At 38.0% G+C, this 16,804-nt stretch overlaps 1 protein-coding gene across 1 annotated transcript in view; it reads right to left on the bottom strand.

Moving 5' to 3' along the window:
- The window catches only part of NCKAP5 (NCK associated protein 5), a 371,509-nt gene that overhangs the window by 33,361 nt on the left and 321,344 nt on the right, over positions 1 to 16,804 (bottom strand). Inside the window, exon 15 of the mRNA XM_074594107.1 lies at positions 1,036 to 1,350. Coding sequence (XP_074450208.1) covers positions 1,036 to 1,350 — 315 coding nt within the window. The remainder of the gene's footprint in view (positions 1 to 1,035; positions 1,351 to 16,804) is intronic.

Genomic DNA, 16,804 nt, shown 5'->3' on the forward strand with positions numbered 1-16,804 from the left:
TCAAACTTGATATTTAACCTTAGATGCTAATTACATGGAATCTCTCTTATAGACAGAGTGATACAGATTTATGCAATTTAAACACTGACAACTTTTATAGGAGCAATAAATACTTATGCTGACAAAGTTCTAACAACCATAACCCCAATAAATACATGACATTGCATTTGGCCAAGATAAAACAATACTCTTCTCCATTAAACCAATTACTTTTACTGCGTTTTGTACCATATCTATCATGCTGACTATGAAAAATTCCGTTATAAACCCTATATGTAATGATTTCTAATGTTATTGACATAGATATTAATAACGCAAAAACCTTCAAAAATGTATATAAATGGTCAGTGTGCATTTATAAAGAATTGCACAGAGTTCCATGGAACTATTTACTAATACAAAGTTATTTGTTGGTGCTTTGCCGAATTGCTAGTCCTTTTATTTGTTTGTCAGCTTTTGTTTTATAGTTTAAACACACACGTAGCTGATAAGTGAAAGTAAGTTATTTTATACTTGTATATAGAAATGTATTTGTATAATGTACTAATGAGAGCCTTGTTTGAGGTCAAGGCCATATATTCATTGGGACAGAATTTAGGCATTGAGTACAGATGAGTCCTTAGTCCAAATCTGGTTTCAAAAACAAGCCCTTATGAATATTTTTCTCCTATGTCACAACATGGCTATGCTTTGTACTTTGCCGCAAAATCTGATCCTGAGTATTGCTGAACATCTGCACTCTTATTCAAGTCAAATTCCAAGGCTGGCATATGTTTTTTTCTTCAAATACTGTTTCTTGAGAAAAGGATTTAAGTACTTAACACATTTTTCTTCCTCAGATAAGCATTATGTGTAACAAAATTTCCATATGGCTCAGGTCACAAACTTGTTAACCTTATGAATTCATAAAAAGAATATCTTCTGCTCTGCATTTAACATTTTCTGTTATCAATTGTCATTATTATAAGACTTCTGCTAATCAAAACTGATGTCAGGACAGAAATAATGTGATTTTCAGTGTAATTGACATTTTACCTGAGGAAGCTGGTTTTGGAAGGCGACTTTGAAAAGGTCGTATACCTTTGGCAGTCATGGCTGGATCAGACGTTGAGTGACTAATTATGCTTTCCACAGACTCCTGGCTCTTAGTTATTGAAGGCACTTCTCGCTCAAGAGTTTTGCTTTTTACTGAAGGATCTGAAAGAAGAACTTGCTCAGATGGTGCACGGACTTCTGTTTCCAAGGTAGATTCTTGCTTAGAGACGTGTCGCCCTGTAGATCGGTTCCCTGAGTCGGGGAGGGGGAAGGTTCCAATCCCGCTGTCCAGTGTCCTCATCTGGCAGCAAGACTCTAAGACACAGGAAAATTGTGTGACAGGGTGGAGCTAAAGGTGTCGCTGGTATTTAAAGACACTGAAAGGGTCTATGGGAAAAACGGGCATCTTCAAGGGAAGGTTTCAAGAAAAAAAAAACATTTTGCATTTTGTGAGTATGCTGTTACCTATCATTTGTATGCTTTTGACACAATACACCTATCTAACAGAATACAGTGAAATACCATTTTGAGGTGAAACTGAACTAACAGATGCTGAAACATTGAAACTGGCCTGCTTCAGAGTTGCAATGTGACAATGAATAAGAAGGGCATGTCCCAGAAAGTGATTACAGTTGAATTTAGTTTGAAGGCCCACAGAAAGTCTGAAGAGTACCAATGTGAGGGATCCAGTAGTGCAATGCATTTCTTCCTACATAAACCCACACTCCACAAAAGCTTGGTCTCTCCCTACCTCTGCTTTCTTCACGGTTTCTCTTACAAGAAGGCGTTAATTGAAATGTATCATTTATTCTTACACAAAATAAAGATCTACAGAAATTTCCTAGAGATAGCCATCTCTCAGAGCATCCTGAAAAACTTGGACAGCAACAGCCATGCCTTTGTTTACCTTGTTACGCTCTCATTCTGCACATCCCATTTTGGGTAAGCGTACACTTTCCAACACAATGCCAGAGAAGGACACCTTAAGTACTTAGTTTGGAAGCAGTATAGTCACACACTGCCCTCCAGCTAATTCATCCTCCTGCAAAGGTGCTCTACTAACCATGGAACAGAGAAAGACGCAAGTGTGGAGAGCTGCACATTGCTATTCTGGCAGCTACGATGTAACAGCACCATTTTCTAGAGATTCTGCCCTGTCATTTTCTAGAGATTTCCAGAGACTTGCCTTTTGTTTGTATAATGAGCAAACAATATCAAAGGGACTATGATGGCACAGTCCTTCTGAGAGGTACAAACGCCAAGGAGGGAACTTCAGCACTAATGGTTGGAAAACGAGCATAATTTAGGTTAAATGTCTGGAAACATCCCTTGACAATGAGATCTTCAGTCTGTGGCAGACAATCCCAAAGGAGGTAGAGGAATTTCCATTGCTGTGAAAAATTTAAGACTACACTGGATAAAAGATATACTGCAGTGAACAACTGTACTCTAGCAGGAGATGCAGAATATGACTCAATATATCTTTCCCATCTCTATTTTCTGTGTTCTTGAGTATTGATTTTTTTTAATGATATGCCCATTTGTTATTTAAGTCTGTTGTCGTTAGCGGTCCTCTGTCAAGTCATTTTCATGATTTTTTCCTCTGCAGTGTTTCTAATCCTCTCAGAAATTCAGAAATATTTGTCTTCTATGGGCTTTGCCTGTTTGTTTTTGAAATAAGAACACGAACGTGGTCATTTTCTGTTAATATCTTAATCTCAATGGGCCTTATTTGATAGCAAGTAAGAAATTACTTAGAGATAAATTAGATGTCTATTTATGTTTCCTGGTTCTTGTCAGAAGAGGAGCAGTCTATATTTACACGGTCCTCATTACCTTATCCTCGTCACTCAGGATGAAAGAAAGATTGAAAGTCATACTGAGCACATTAACCTTGCAAGGCCTCGCTGAGCTGCCACAGCAAAACGAACTCCACACTATCTTCAAAAAGGGCAACAAGTGACTGATTTCTCTCACACAATTGCTGCATCCCAATTAATTCTTTACATAGGTGTCCTGGTTCCGGCGGGGACAGGGTTAATTCTCCCCAGGCTCCGGCAGGGACACAGGTATCCCACCCCATGTGAGCCAGGCCCACCCTGAGCTGCCGGGGCAGGAAGTCGCCACTTGGAGCCGGGTGGGGCGTCCGGGGTCTGGTTGGGGAGCTGCAGTTCCGTAATCGTGTTTGCATATTCCTCTATCCGTATTATTGTTGTTGTTTTCTTGTTCCCTTTGCTGTTCTGTTAAACTGCCTTTGTCTCAACCCAAGAGTTTTGCCTTTTTCTTCTGATTCTTCCCTTATTGGGAAAGCCCGAGCGAGCGGCACGTGGTTCTTTGTTGCCGTCTGAGGCCAAAGCATGACAATAGGTAAAAGAAGATAAGATGTGGAAGCCACAGGTAGCTGGTGACTAGGTTTTCCATGACATTTTTGAGCTAACGTGCCATAATGATTTTAGAAGTTGCTAAAGGTTATCCAGGAAATGTGAAAAAGAAGAGAATTATATTTGGATCTGCTGCATCAAAGGGAGGTATCCCAGACACTGAACCCTCTTACTGCAGTTATCCTTTCCCTAGGATATTTTTTTGTTTTGTTTTTGAACAGTAAAATGCCTAGCTAGAAGTGGGTGAAGTGCTCCTTTCAGGATATAACAAAGTGCAGAAAAGTAAGTTAAAATGCTAGGTGTCTGTCCTTGCCATTTACTCTGTAGATAATCAAGCTTAAACAGCGTGTTAGCTCATGGACAGGCAATGCTTCAACTAAGGACTATCAGGGACAGAGTTAGTACATCAAGGGAAATATAGAATAAGAAAGGACTTCCATTAGTTTCCACTTGACCAGAAGACAGACATTTGTGCAACTGGTTATGTTGGATAGGCAGAGCTCTTCAGAAGAGACGTGGCGGAAACTGGAAGCACCACAGAAAAGCGCACACTGAAAACAAAAATCTGAAGAATCTCCCCTCTACTCTCTGTATGATTAATGCTGAACCTGATTTTGCAACCCAGTTCCTCAGGCACTTTCAATGATTTTGTAGCATTGTTTCCTTTTCAAGCATTCTCTAAGACACTAAAAAGTCCGTCCCTCCTAATTATTACAGGAGTGAGTCTATTACAGTAGACTCAAAATCTATACCAAAGAGCAAAGCTCAGTCTTTTGCTCAGGGCAAACTGGAAGATGAACCCTGTTTTATCTTCTACGGTCCTGTTTCTTAAAATGACATAAGGATTTGTCTTACTCACTCTTACCTTGTGTATGTCTAGGAACGGACCATGAAAGCAACGGCATAAAATCAAAAGAAATGAATACCGAGGGCCGTATTTCCAAGAAAATAGTCTCCTGCTGTTCCCAAAATAATTGGAAGAGTGATGGAGGAGCACACCAGCAGTGTCACATTTAATTAAAAGGAAAAATAGTTTTAATCGATTATAGAGATGTTCCTTCATAGAGACGTTATCCATGATAAAGGAAATACACCATGTGGAAAACAGATTCTTAAAACAGCTCACTAATTTTTAATTCTGAACAACCACAAAAGGGCCTGGCTTTCAAAGTACTCAAAGCTCAGCAGCTCCCATTGTGACACTCGAAGACAGATTTTTGAAAAATCCTGTGACTCAGCTATGTTGAGCAATTCTCAAAACGCTAGTGCTAAATCTACAGAATATACCACAAAGTTCTTTATACATGTTAATTTTTCACTAATAAAAGTAACTAATTCACCCCTAAAGCTATATTATAGAAATAGAAAACTATCTCTCAGAACAATTTGTATTACTGAATGAATGAATATACATTATCTTGCGTTGTTTTTAAACTTTTATGAAGCAACTGCAAAATAAAAAAATACATTATATATCTCAGTGACAGCTTTCAAACCAAACCGTTCATGGTCCATCTGATTTCATCAGTTGCACTGACACTTCAAATGACTGTTATCAGCGAAAGCTGCACAAGACTGCATAATGAAAATATGTAAAGTTAAATCTCTGATGCTGCGACAGTACTACTCAATAGATGAAAAACGATTCTGCAAAACATTAAAGTCTGAAAAGAGTTATATATGAGCTTAATTGCTTTTGCTTGCAAATTTTCCCTGGCATATAAGCCAAATTCCTTGCCTGATTCTGTTTCTTTTTGCCTCTTTCCCCGCCAGGAAAGAAGCTCCCACAACGGTATGAGTTTTTATAGTGGACACAGACAGACTCACCATCTGCCATTCCACTGAACAATAGGACTAGAAGCAAAAGCCTGAAACATAGAAATAGCTCCTTCCCTCCCTCCCATCATGTAGACTTGAGTCTGGGCAGAAAACAAAGTCCCTGGAAGTCCTACTGTAGAGCAATATTTCTCAAAACTGAAAAAAGAAATAAGGAAGGATTTAGAGAAATTTCTTGGAGATCAAGAAACTCCTTACTGCAAGGGAATCTTGTGATGACAGGGCGTTGTGGCCAATCTGAAGAAGACCTTTAATGTTGAGAAGCTTCTCAGCCACTAAGCAAAAGGAGTTAGAACTGCATGGAAAGTTTTTTGAAAGTTTGTTGAAGACTCTACTCCTTAATAATTTTCAGATTTAATATTTTCACAGGCAAGGTGGTCATGCAGTTCATGTCCTACATCAGCTGGACATGATGGTAATTTTTACAGTTGGACAGGCTTTGGTGTATTCCAACATGATTGGTGTTTTGCCAGAGTCTTTTGCTATCAGTAGACCATTAAGACCTCTTCAACATAGAGTCAGCACCCAAATGAGATGGAATAAAAAAGATCTTTGAAAATTGTGCGCAGTTCTGAGGGTATGAACAAGGGAAGAATAGAAAAGGGACATTCAGGCTGGTAGGTATCAGGAATTCTAAAAATGAGATCATCACTGGAGAAAATTACAATAGCAGCTCCTTCTGTGCGTTTTTTTATATCTTTGAAATGCAAAAATTAAAGAGTTAGAAGTAAACATAGCCCACTGATGAGAACTGACAAGCTAGAATTCATTACAGTCTTTTAGGGCATTCTCTTGCGCCTATGTAAAAATGCAACTTAAATATCAGCAACAGATCATCAAACCTAATTATTTTTCAACTTTTTTTTAATTTCTTCTGAAACATTTGCCACAAAGATACCATAAACACACCACCTCCAGCTCAGAAACTACCTTTGGTACGAATCATTGGAGACTGGGAGAGAATACACAGGAAAGCTGACTGCTGACCTTGCTTTTGTGTTCCTTCAGCGGCACTGGTATCGGTCACTCTGTGAGTGAGAGGAGCTCTCAGACTGACCTGGTACCGTGCTGTTTTATGTTGTATATAGCAACCTTCTCTGTTAATCTTTACACAATGCATGTGAAAGAAAAATCCATTTGGGAAAAAAAAAAAGAAAACATGGAACAGCTACTATGAAGGGAATTGCTTCCAGCACAACACAAGAAACGTGGGTCCAGCCTCTCTCAGGCTAGGTTCTATGCTGATGGTTGCAAAATAGGGTACTACTCAAAATAAGCAATGGAGCAAAATCTGTCCCACTTTTAGATTAGGTACATGTTAGTCTTTCTAATGTTGAACTTCTGTAAACCTATGTTGAGTCCTAGCACATATCCAAGAGATTTCATGAATTTCATACAAGCGAAGACATAAGGTGATGATATAGCTTTTAAACACAGCTTCTGATACACAGTTCTTCAATAATGTGAAATGATACTTTTACTAAGGGGGATCTGATGACTTGTTATTCTAAAAAAACCTTTACTTGAATAACTGGAGAGTGTTTAAAAATGTTTCCTCAGGTAAAATAAAGATTCATATTCTAATAAAGTCTTTTTATGTTGTATCTTAAAAAGAGTTTCACAGATGCTTAGTCTATTCACAAATCACATACCAGTCTTTCTTTACATAGGGACTGTTATACTTTGAAGAAATCTATATATTCACTCATGGTTATTTTGACCATCTAGTTAAAACAAAATGTGAGCTTTAATATGATGCTTAAATCATCCATAAAAATCTTTACAGAAACCACGAGATCAAAAGTTTTACCCACAGAGCTAAAATAAGGTGTCGATCAACAATTCTGTTAAGCAGGTATATTGCCTTATGTGCATACATAATGTAATTCAAAATGGTCAGGCAATTCAGCCACTTTGAATTAAACATAATAAGGCGAGACATTTCTGGATGTGAGCATAGAGGGAAGGACATAAAGGTCCCAAGAGGAAATAATTATAGGCCCTACTGTGTTGTAAGTAAAGTTTTGCCTCTCTCCTGACTTGTGCCATGACTGAGAGAGGGCAGCCACCTCTCAGTGCTGCTTGAGGGGGTCAGGATTTCCAGAAGCAGCTCAATAACCTCAGCCATTCCCTGTCAGGTAGAACCACAATCTCACTAATGAAACATACTGATGGATACCAGAAGCAATTATTGCAAACAGACATTATCTTTACTTCAAATGTCTGACACAAACTAAGTTTCTGTTTGGAGGTAGGAAAGTTGCAGAAGTGTGTATGTTACTTAACTTTGACGGCCAATCTATCTTAACATTAAAAATAAACAGTAACAAAGAGGACAACCATATTTTAGGTCAAAAAGATCACAGGTAGTTCTGCTTACAGTAGGTTTTCTATGTATAATGCTAGTAGCGGAGTGATGCATTTTCTTTCAAAGAAACATCCCACCTCATGAAAAATGTGGAATTCTCCCTTGTGCTCACCACTACAGCTGGTTTGAGATCTTCCTCACATAAATTTGCAAGTTTTGGCCTACAAAACTGCGCATGATTGACACAGATTTCAGCTGAAATCTTTGAGGAACCACCAGAATTTTCCACAGAAAGCAGACATTTTCAGGAAAAAAAGTATCAGTCAAAAATAGCTCTGTATCAAGAACAGTTTCACTGGGAAATTTCCAGCAAGCTGTTTTCAGAAGTACAGACTCACTTCAGCCTTTAAAGAAAGTTTTGAGAGATATGTATCACTGAATGGGCTTTCTTCAAGGAGTATCTAGGACGCAAAAAATAAACGGGCATAATTCCCATCAGTAACAGAATACAGAAGTTCTAACAAATTACCTTTCTTTGCATTATAAAGTTCAAGGCTTCCTACTAAGCTGACACATGGAACCAGAGAACATGTAATTGGTTTTTTCCGACACACAAAGGGAGTCCAATTTTTCTAGTATTTTGAAACATGCCAAATTATTAATTAGCACTTTTTCTTTTTTCAGAATAATATTGCAAATGTAACTAGGTCTCTGCAAAATTGCTTTATCAGTTAATAAACATCTTTAAGCTACATGTGGCATTGGCAGGAAGAACTTAAACTACAGATGGTAAAACAGATCTCTTTATTTGCACATCCTTCTCTTCATCTGCAATGCTAAAGCAACCACAAAAAAATGAATGTATTTCTGCCAAATCAATGTCAATTTTAAGTAGATTATTCCTTCTGGGTTTATACCATAATTTGATCCAATTAGTCAAAGATGAATGCATTATTGTTTTCTATCTAGATCTGAAGTACAACTAGTATGCAAAACTAAAAAACCCCGAAGGCTATCCTAGGTAAAACTAGAAAAGACACGAGTTTTCACAGCCCTGATACTCCCATGGGTACTGCATTGGTGAAATGGAATTATTTCTAGTGTATACTAAGTAAGGGTAAACGGGAGGACTGTGCAGCGTATTTTCAATGTAGATCCATCAATCTACATTCATGGCTGCTTGAATCTCGGATTACAATTTATGCTTATTCATAATATCAATAACAAACACAATAAATACAGACTTTACTGACTTATTCAGTGTTCTATTGCTTCTTCCTAGTCAAGCTTTTTTTTTGCAAAACCCACCAACTTCAATATGTCATTTGTCCAATAGTTTGACAGTTATCTTAACAGTTTTCCATGACCACAATCCCATCTTCGAAATGTATTTTCTGAGTTGAAACAGATAATTGCTGCCTCATTTTAATTCCAGTCCCACCTTAAAATACTAGTAAGTCAAAAGATTAGTTTTAATTATTAGTGAGTACTAATAATCTTGTACTCCAGTCTGGCAGTCATCTATAGGTTTATTTTTTATTTGCAATAAGTACTTCCCATCCCCCTCCAGGCATTCAGATCCCTTCCTTGCATCTGTGAAAGAATGGAGAACAAAACTTTAAATGAGTTGGAAAAAGAACTTGGATAATTCTTGGAATTTTCTACTCCACATCTCACAGTGTCTATTAAATACAAAGGTCATAAATACATAAATACATGCAGCTTCCACCTGGGAAAGTCCCACAACTGATGATGTCTGGAATAATCCCTCTGTATTACACTGTTACACTTTCTAAAAATCTACTTTAGTCCTACTAGAAAAGAAACACTGAGACTTATAATTCACATGAAGAGCAACTTTAAGCTCTGCGTAGAAGATAACTAAACACAGTCCAGCTGCAGCCTGGCTGTCAACGAGGCCAGCCTAGAAATACTTTGGAGAGCTATCACTCTTCTTTTTTGGCTGTATGTCCCCCTTTGGTTTTACTTCAGCACTTGCCAATCAGCCTTACAGATTTGCAACTATCTTTAAGAAATCCTTATAGATGAGTAATAGTTGAGAAGAAAGAGAAGTTCTCACATCTGATGCAAGATGTGAATCCAAGGTAAGCAATAGATCTGCTGCAATGCAGAAATGTGGCTTTTCCACGTTCTTTCACTGAGAAAGAACAGCCTTCTGTTTCCCTTAGTACCCTGAAATGTAAAGGTTGGGAGCTAACAATTGCACACTGTCTAAGGAACACCTTACTGGGGATTGCTCATTCAAGGCATGGGCAGATGCTTCCCTTTATTTGCTGTTCTCTAACAGAAAAGACATATCCCAGTTCTCAGAAATTGTACCTATAAGTAGCAAAGCCCAAGAAAGGAGGGTTTATTATTTATAGAAACATAGAATCACAGAATACTTTGGGTTGGAAGGGACCTTTAAGGTCATCCAATCTAACCTCCCCTGCAACGAGCAGGGACATCTTCAACAACATCAGGAGCCCCGTCCAACCTGACCTTGAATGTTTCCAGGGAAGGGGCATCTACCACCTCTCTGGGCAACCTGGGCCAGCGTTTCACCAGTCTCATTGCAAAAAATGTCTTCCTTCTATCTAGTCTAAATCTACCCTCTTTCAGTTTAAAACCATTACCCCTTGTCCTATTGCAACAGGCCCTGCTAAAAAGTCTGTCCCCATCTTTCTTATAAGCCACCTTTAAGGACTGAAAGGCTTGGATATATAATTGGTATAATTGATAACTCAGGTGAAAATGTATTTTTCACAAAAATTCTACTAGACGTCATTGTAGAAAAGGAGCACAAAGTCCACATGAGCACAGTTGAAATAAATGTTTACAATAACTCAACACATACTCATTCAAAATGCTTTTCAGTTTGCTCAGTTGTACTTCAGGTATATGAATTAGAGTTAATAGGAAATGCATGACTGAGGCTTCATACACACATCTACAGATGGTCCTAGCCAGAAGCAAAAACCATGTAAAGTAGAAAAGTTTCAAATAGAAGGTCTCATACTGTTATAGAGAATACTGGCATGTACTATCCTGTAGTAAGTATGATAATCAGGCACAGTCCTGATCTGAGGGATAAAAACGAATATAGATTGGGCCAGACTGTAAAGCAGTGCAAATCAGCATTGCAGCATTAACTTTGGAGTTGAAGAACCTGGCCATCCTGTTTAATTGACATTTTAAGCCTGAATGAGACCAGCAGATTCTCAGTATCTTGAATAATAATTAGACTTTATCCTATACATAATGTGTAAAGAGCCACGCTTCTTCTCGTTCTAGTGATAAAATTTGGTACTTCTGGGTGAATAAATGTAATGACAAAGAAGGAAATTAACAGCAAATCATTGTGGCTAATAAGAAAGTGTTGATCCAAAGTATTAATTCTCTCCACAGAAGGACGAAAAGCTAGACAGTAGACTGCAGCGGTGCTGCAAAAGAATTGGCAATTAGACAAGTGCTATGTGTACTATCTTTTAAAGTACAAAGAAATGATTTGTCATTGACAGACTGTGAAGAAGGTAAGCTGACATAAATTAGAAGACACTAATGGACGTTAGTTTCTTATTATTCACATTGGCAAGGTTCTCCATCATCTTCAAGGAACATAAGTAACAACTAGAAAAATACACAGAAAGTTTCACTCTATTATTATAGGCTCCTTCAGACCATCACTTCAAAATTAATCCCTGCAGAAATGCCCAAGTGCCAAACAAGACTGAAGAACACAGTACAGCAGACACTATTCACCCCATTTCCAGTGGCCCAAACCCACATAATACTGTTCCTCTCGTAGGTCTCTCCATTCTGCAAATTCTGTTTGTTCTGCAAAGCCTGTTCACCGTCTCACCCGTACGAAAAACACGCACTAATAAAATGCCACTGAAAAGATGCAGAGCAATTCAGTAGAACGAGAGGATATTTAACCAGCTTTATACATCCGTGTGAGTTGTTTCTGATGAGCAAGTCCTGGGATGGTACATGCAGAATGTGGCTCCACATCGCCCTGGAAGGCCACTCAACAGCATCACCACCCCATATCTTCAGTAACATGAGTACTGCAGTATAAGCACACAGGACTGCTAAATGTTGTGTAAAGCCTCACAAAGAAATGGCGCATTGGTCACGGACAGATTTAGAACAATATGCTTGAAGATACTAAAAACTCAACTAATGAAGTCCCTGAGCAGGAGGACTTCCAACCTATGTGCTTCTAGTGTAAGTTTCTACACACACGACCGTCAGTTGTTCTTGCAATGCCTACTGGTTATTAAAGATTTCCCCTCAGCGATGCCTCATTTTAGCTACTCTCGTTCAGAAAAGTAAGTAAACCACAGACATAGGTAATTTCAGTGCTGTTGAAGGATCAGAAAGTGAAGAATTTGAAGTACAAACTGGGAAAAACTGTGCTTGATAATTGTATTAAAACGTAAATGCTTTGGGAATATTAGATGAAGGCATGAAATGGCATAAACTTTGAGGAACTGACAGAGGCATTTGGGTGAGTGAAAGTACAAATGTAACTGCCTTTTACCCAGCTGACCTCAGTTCTGTTTGTGGACTTTCACACGTCTCCTGTTTGAAGTATTCTGAGGGCAGTGAGACCATGATAGATAAGGAGATTGTGAAGGTCTCTTCCATATCTTCCAGGCCCCTTATGGCACTAGGTTTTGAGACTTTTTTGTTTTGGCTTGGTTTGGTTTTTTTTAATGAACAAGTTTGGATCCTGATGTTGCTAGAGGCAAGCAGCTTATTTTAGTATTTATTAATTCATCATTGTTTTAGCAATTGGGAACCTAGTCCTTTGGATTAACGTCCTAGCTGGTTAGATGTAGCAAGTGAGGTTGCTGTTAAGTCGCCTGCTACACTGAAGTCCCATTTCAAAGCTCCAGCCCAGGAAGCACGCTTACTAAAGCAATACAGTCAGCACCTACAGATTTAACACCCACCCCCAGCTTCCACACGCACACAGGGCTTTAGAAAATGGCTTTGTTACTGCTGTACAAACGAACACATGCATACTTGTACCATTACTCCTGTATAGGGGATTCACGGAATATCTCATACCTTGTCATAACTTGTATCAAAACATAACTTTTTGAGCATGCAGATCTGAAATAGGAACAGACCCAGATTGGAAATGGATTCGGTGATAACTGGTTTTGTTTGACGGCTTTTACAGACAGCAGCCTCACAGGTAGAGACTTCTAGGTATTCCACGGCTTTACTGGGTGGATGGGGAAGATAAAACAAACATTTTTCCTTTATCTGATCATGTGTAAATGAATGATTCAACTGCTGTATCAGTGACAAGACGATTGCTAAATGGTTCTTCTCAACTTCTATCAATGGCCTGATGAAAGGAATTAACACTGACAGTGATAAGTTGTTTTCTCAGGCATTGAGACTCCATGACAGGAGAGGATTTCTTTTGCGGTCAAAAGACATTTTATCAGTTGAATATTGTTCTTCATTAAATGCATTAGAAGCGTCCCAAGGATTTGCCTGACATTTAAGCAACTTCTGGATTATCCTTTTGCCTCTCCACAGTGATGTGGATCACCTCTTTTTACTGAATGCACAGGCTGTAATGCAGATCAATTTGTTCACCATCTTTCCTCTGTCACTTATTCTGTTACATTTATCTCAGTAATTCATTACAGACCTCACCTAATCTGCCTCCAGGTTTTGAGGGTTCTTTAATGTAAATGTGTTTGCTCAAATATGTCAGGCTTAATGGACATGTTTTAGGATGATGCATGTCAGACTTAATGTATTTACCACATTAATCAGGCTTGTTTCCTTCACATCTATTTCCATTCCCTGAGAATGAGAAAACATGAATTCAACAGCTGTTTACTTAGTACTCCAGTAAAAACACCCAAAGTTTAAGTAGTTTACATAATGGTGGATAAACCCAAGTCTTTTGTTTGTCAGAGGGGGGTGTCCAGTACTTTTTCTTCTCTTACTGGAAGCTGGGTACAAGCTTATTCAACAAGCAAATGAAGTGCTATTATTTTCATCAGGCTTCATCAATTCATTGGCAATTGGATAATTAAGCATTATGAGTATGTACATTAAACAGCACATTCAGAAATTAAATCTGAAACATACTTTTTCAGTTCCAGTGTTCATCAGATCTAGATTTCAGAAAGAAACCAAGATAAAAAACGCAGATGACACCGGAGCAAGGATCTGTTGTTTAGAAATGGTATCGGTATGGAACAAAAAGACAGACTCTATATAGTGGTCTACATTAATGGGGAGTCAGGTAATGAGGCACCACACAAGCAGTAAAGAGTGACAACCAGTTTTAAATGATGCAGGTGAACAAACATGAGGGGAAAGGTGAGTAAAAAATATCTTGGCAGTAAATGGGTATATCTGCAGGAAAACCATACAGAAGAACCAGACAGAAAAGAGGAGTCATAGAGAAACAAATTAAGCTGGGGTACTAGAACGAATGCAGGTCCTCCTCCTCATAGAAAAGTCTGCTTATCAAGTGTGGCTTTTTATGCTTATATATAGTCTCATAGTATGGCTACTGGGTGCTGAATAAAACAATACCAGAATACACAGATAAGGCTATCATCTTTAGTATTTTGATACTACAATACAAATAATTGTAATGCTGACATTTCATTTTAAGTCAAACCCACTTACATGTACAACGTATTATATGTCCTATGTTTGCTACTGGTATATCTGTAAAATTGCTATCAAGGTGCTAGCAACTTATCTATAAAACTTGCTGTGAAGGATATTCCTGCTTTCCACTGAAAATGTAGTTTGATCACTTTTCTTTGTTGCATATAAAGCTTAAAGGAATGGACTTTAAAACACAACACACTGTACAAACTACCAACAACACTTCCTTTCTGGAACATTGGGCATCTACGGGATTCAACCAAATGTTCTCTAAAGAAAAAAAATCTCCAAAAAGTTGCTTAAAAGACAGACCTCCCTTTTTCTGACCAGATAGCCTTTAAATTAAACTGCAAAACCCTTCTGCAAGGTTGTTCTTGGAAAGTAGAAAAAAAAGATTATAAAGCCTGCTATAAGGCAGATGATTATCAAGAACTTTAATGGAATTGAGCGCTGGGCTACAGCAGAGCTACAAAAGAATCCCTTGACCTCAGTGTGTGTTTTTGTTCTAGCACAAAGCACCAAAGTCTACAATGCACTTTTAATGTTGCTTTGATAGTGTGGAAGCCCAACCCTCTACCTAGCTAGAGACTTTTCAAAAGCTTTTTAAGTATCTGCAGGCGTTTTCTCTGTATTATAGAAATGCCAGTATCTACAAGGCTCCCATTTAATGTTGGATGAATCAATTTTGAGCAAGTGACCTGGACCTCTAATGAAAATTTGACCAAAATTAGACCCAAGTCTTTCTTCAAAGTTCCAAAAATATTGACTACATTTATCTTCGTAATCTTCATCTGGCTCTGAATTTCACCTGAAATACTCCAAACAAACAATAGGGGTCAATGCCACAGTTGGATAATTTCTTTCCAAGAACTGTGAATCTTTCTACTGTGAATCTTTCTAACCCCAGCCTGCCTCAGGGAATTAACTCCCCATACAACTTCAGCAGGTAGCATCTGGTGCTTCCAGTGGAGCAGATAGTACCAACGCCACCCAGATAGATTTGGGATTGCTACTAACAATTTTTGTGTTATCAAGTATCTATATCTAGAGTACCCACGATGCTCAAACAAACTGCAGGTCTATTCAGACTTTTTAAATTTATTTTTACCAGTGATGTCATTCTGAGGGCAAAACCAACCTGCAGTGATGTCCCTGATGTCAAAGCTCATGCTTTTATTAAAGAATTAATCTGGCCTTTTTGTTCAATCAGTGACACAAAACTAACATTTGAAAGCAAAAAAATTTCCAGTTCAATAAAATAATTCCTTTAGGTGAACTGTCCATGCTTTCATGTACTCCCTGAACTTCAGTGCTTTGAGCTACAAGTGCTTGTTTGATTCATTTAGAAATTGCTAAGGATAGAATGGAAATCCACTATGGTGAATAACATATTTACGCATAGAAATATCTGTGACAAAAAAAAAAAAATCATCTTTCTTTGTATTGAAACCTGAGTATAAATTTAAGAATAGACTTGAAACCTTCTCAGACATGTCTCATCAGCCAATTTAGGCTGGTGAGTATATGCTGAGATTGTGTTTTGTGTGAAGCTTGAGTATATCATTAGAAAAAAGCATATTCAATGGTGACTTGCTTCTCTAGTGAATTTGTCACCCATTTGGGGTGACGAAGAGAAAAGGGGGCTGGACCCAGAAAAATGATTGTCATGCAGCTTTCAAACATGGGGTTTGACAAATCACCAAAGTGTTGATGTCTGAGAAAACAGCACACTGAGTCTTTCCTCCTTCAGCACCAGCATAGGTTTATGTCAACACTGAAGAATTATATGAATAATTATGACGAGTTTTCCTCTTCATTACAGATACGTATTCCTAAAAAGAAAACAAGGTCAGGAACCTTTTAATCTGTGTAGTGACCTGTATAGCCAAAATACTTTTGCTCCTTCAAAGTGCCTGTATTTTAGCTATAGCAGATGAGTATTAAAATCAAGGAAACTGTCTTTGGTGTGACTGCTACTGTATACCATAGTATTCACGTGTCAAGCTGTCTGAAAGAATTAATTCTTCAGTAATTAGCATGTGTTTGCTTGTGCCATGGATTTTTGGCTTTTCCCTTGAAGCTGTTTATCAATGAAAACTCTTAATACATTATAATTAATACAATCACACTTTTCCAGAAGTGGCTGCTAATTTGAAACAGTACTTGAAATATGAAACATTAAACTTTCCCACAAATACTTTTTTCTTCTCAACATGTCCAATTATTAACTTCTCTATGTAAAGATGTCATTTTTAACTGCCTTGCAATTTTTTTGGCCATTGTGACAATGGGAAATTTCAAGAAAAACACTGACACTTCTACTCCCTTGGGGGAAACAGAATTCTTTTTCTTTGTAAAATTAAGGCTTTTTTATGTTTACAAGGGAGCAAGACTGGCAGAAGCTTGACACATCGTCTTTGCATTCAATAAAAGAATTTTATTTATAGGAATATTTAGAGACCCTGCTGTACCTGTCTGAGCTGTGGAGTCTCTCATGACATGAAGAGAAAGTCAACCTTTTCATCATGTCCTTCCTCTTATTAGGTACTTCAGCATCTCCCACTTCATCACGCTTTCAAAACCC

Source organism: Larus michahellis, chromosome 7 (genome assembly GCF_964199755.1).
Source record: "Larus michahellis chromosome 7, bLarMic1.1, whole genome shotgun sequence".
NCBI classification, from domain to species: domain Eukaryota; kingdom Metazoa; phylum Chordata; class Aves; order Charadriiformes; family Laridae; genus Larus; species Larus michahellis.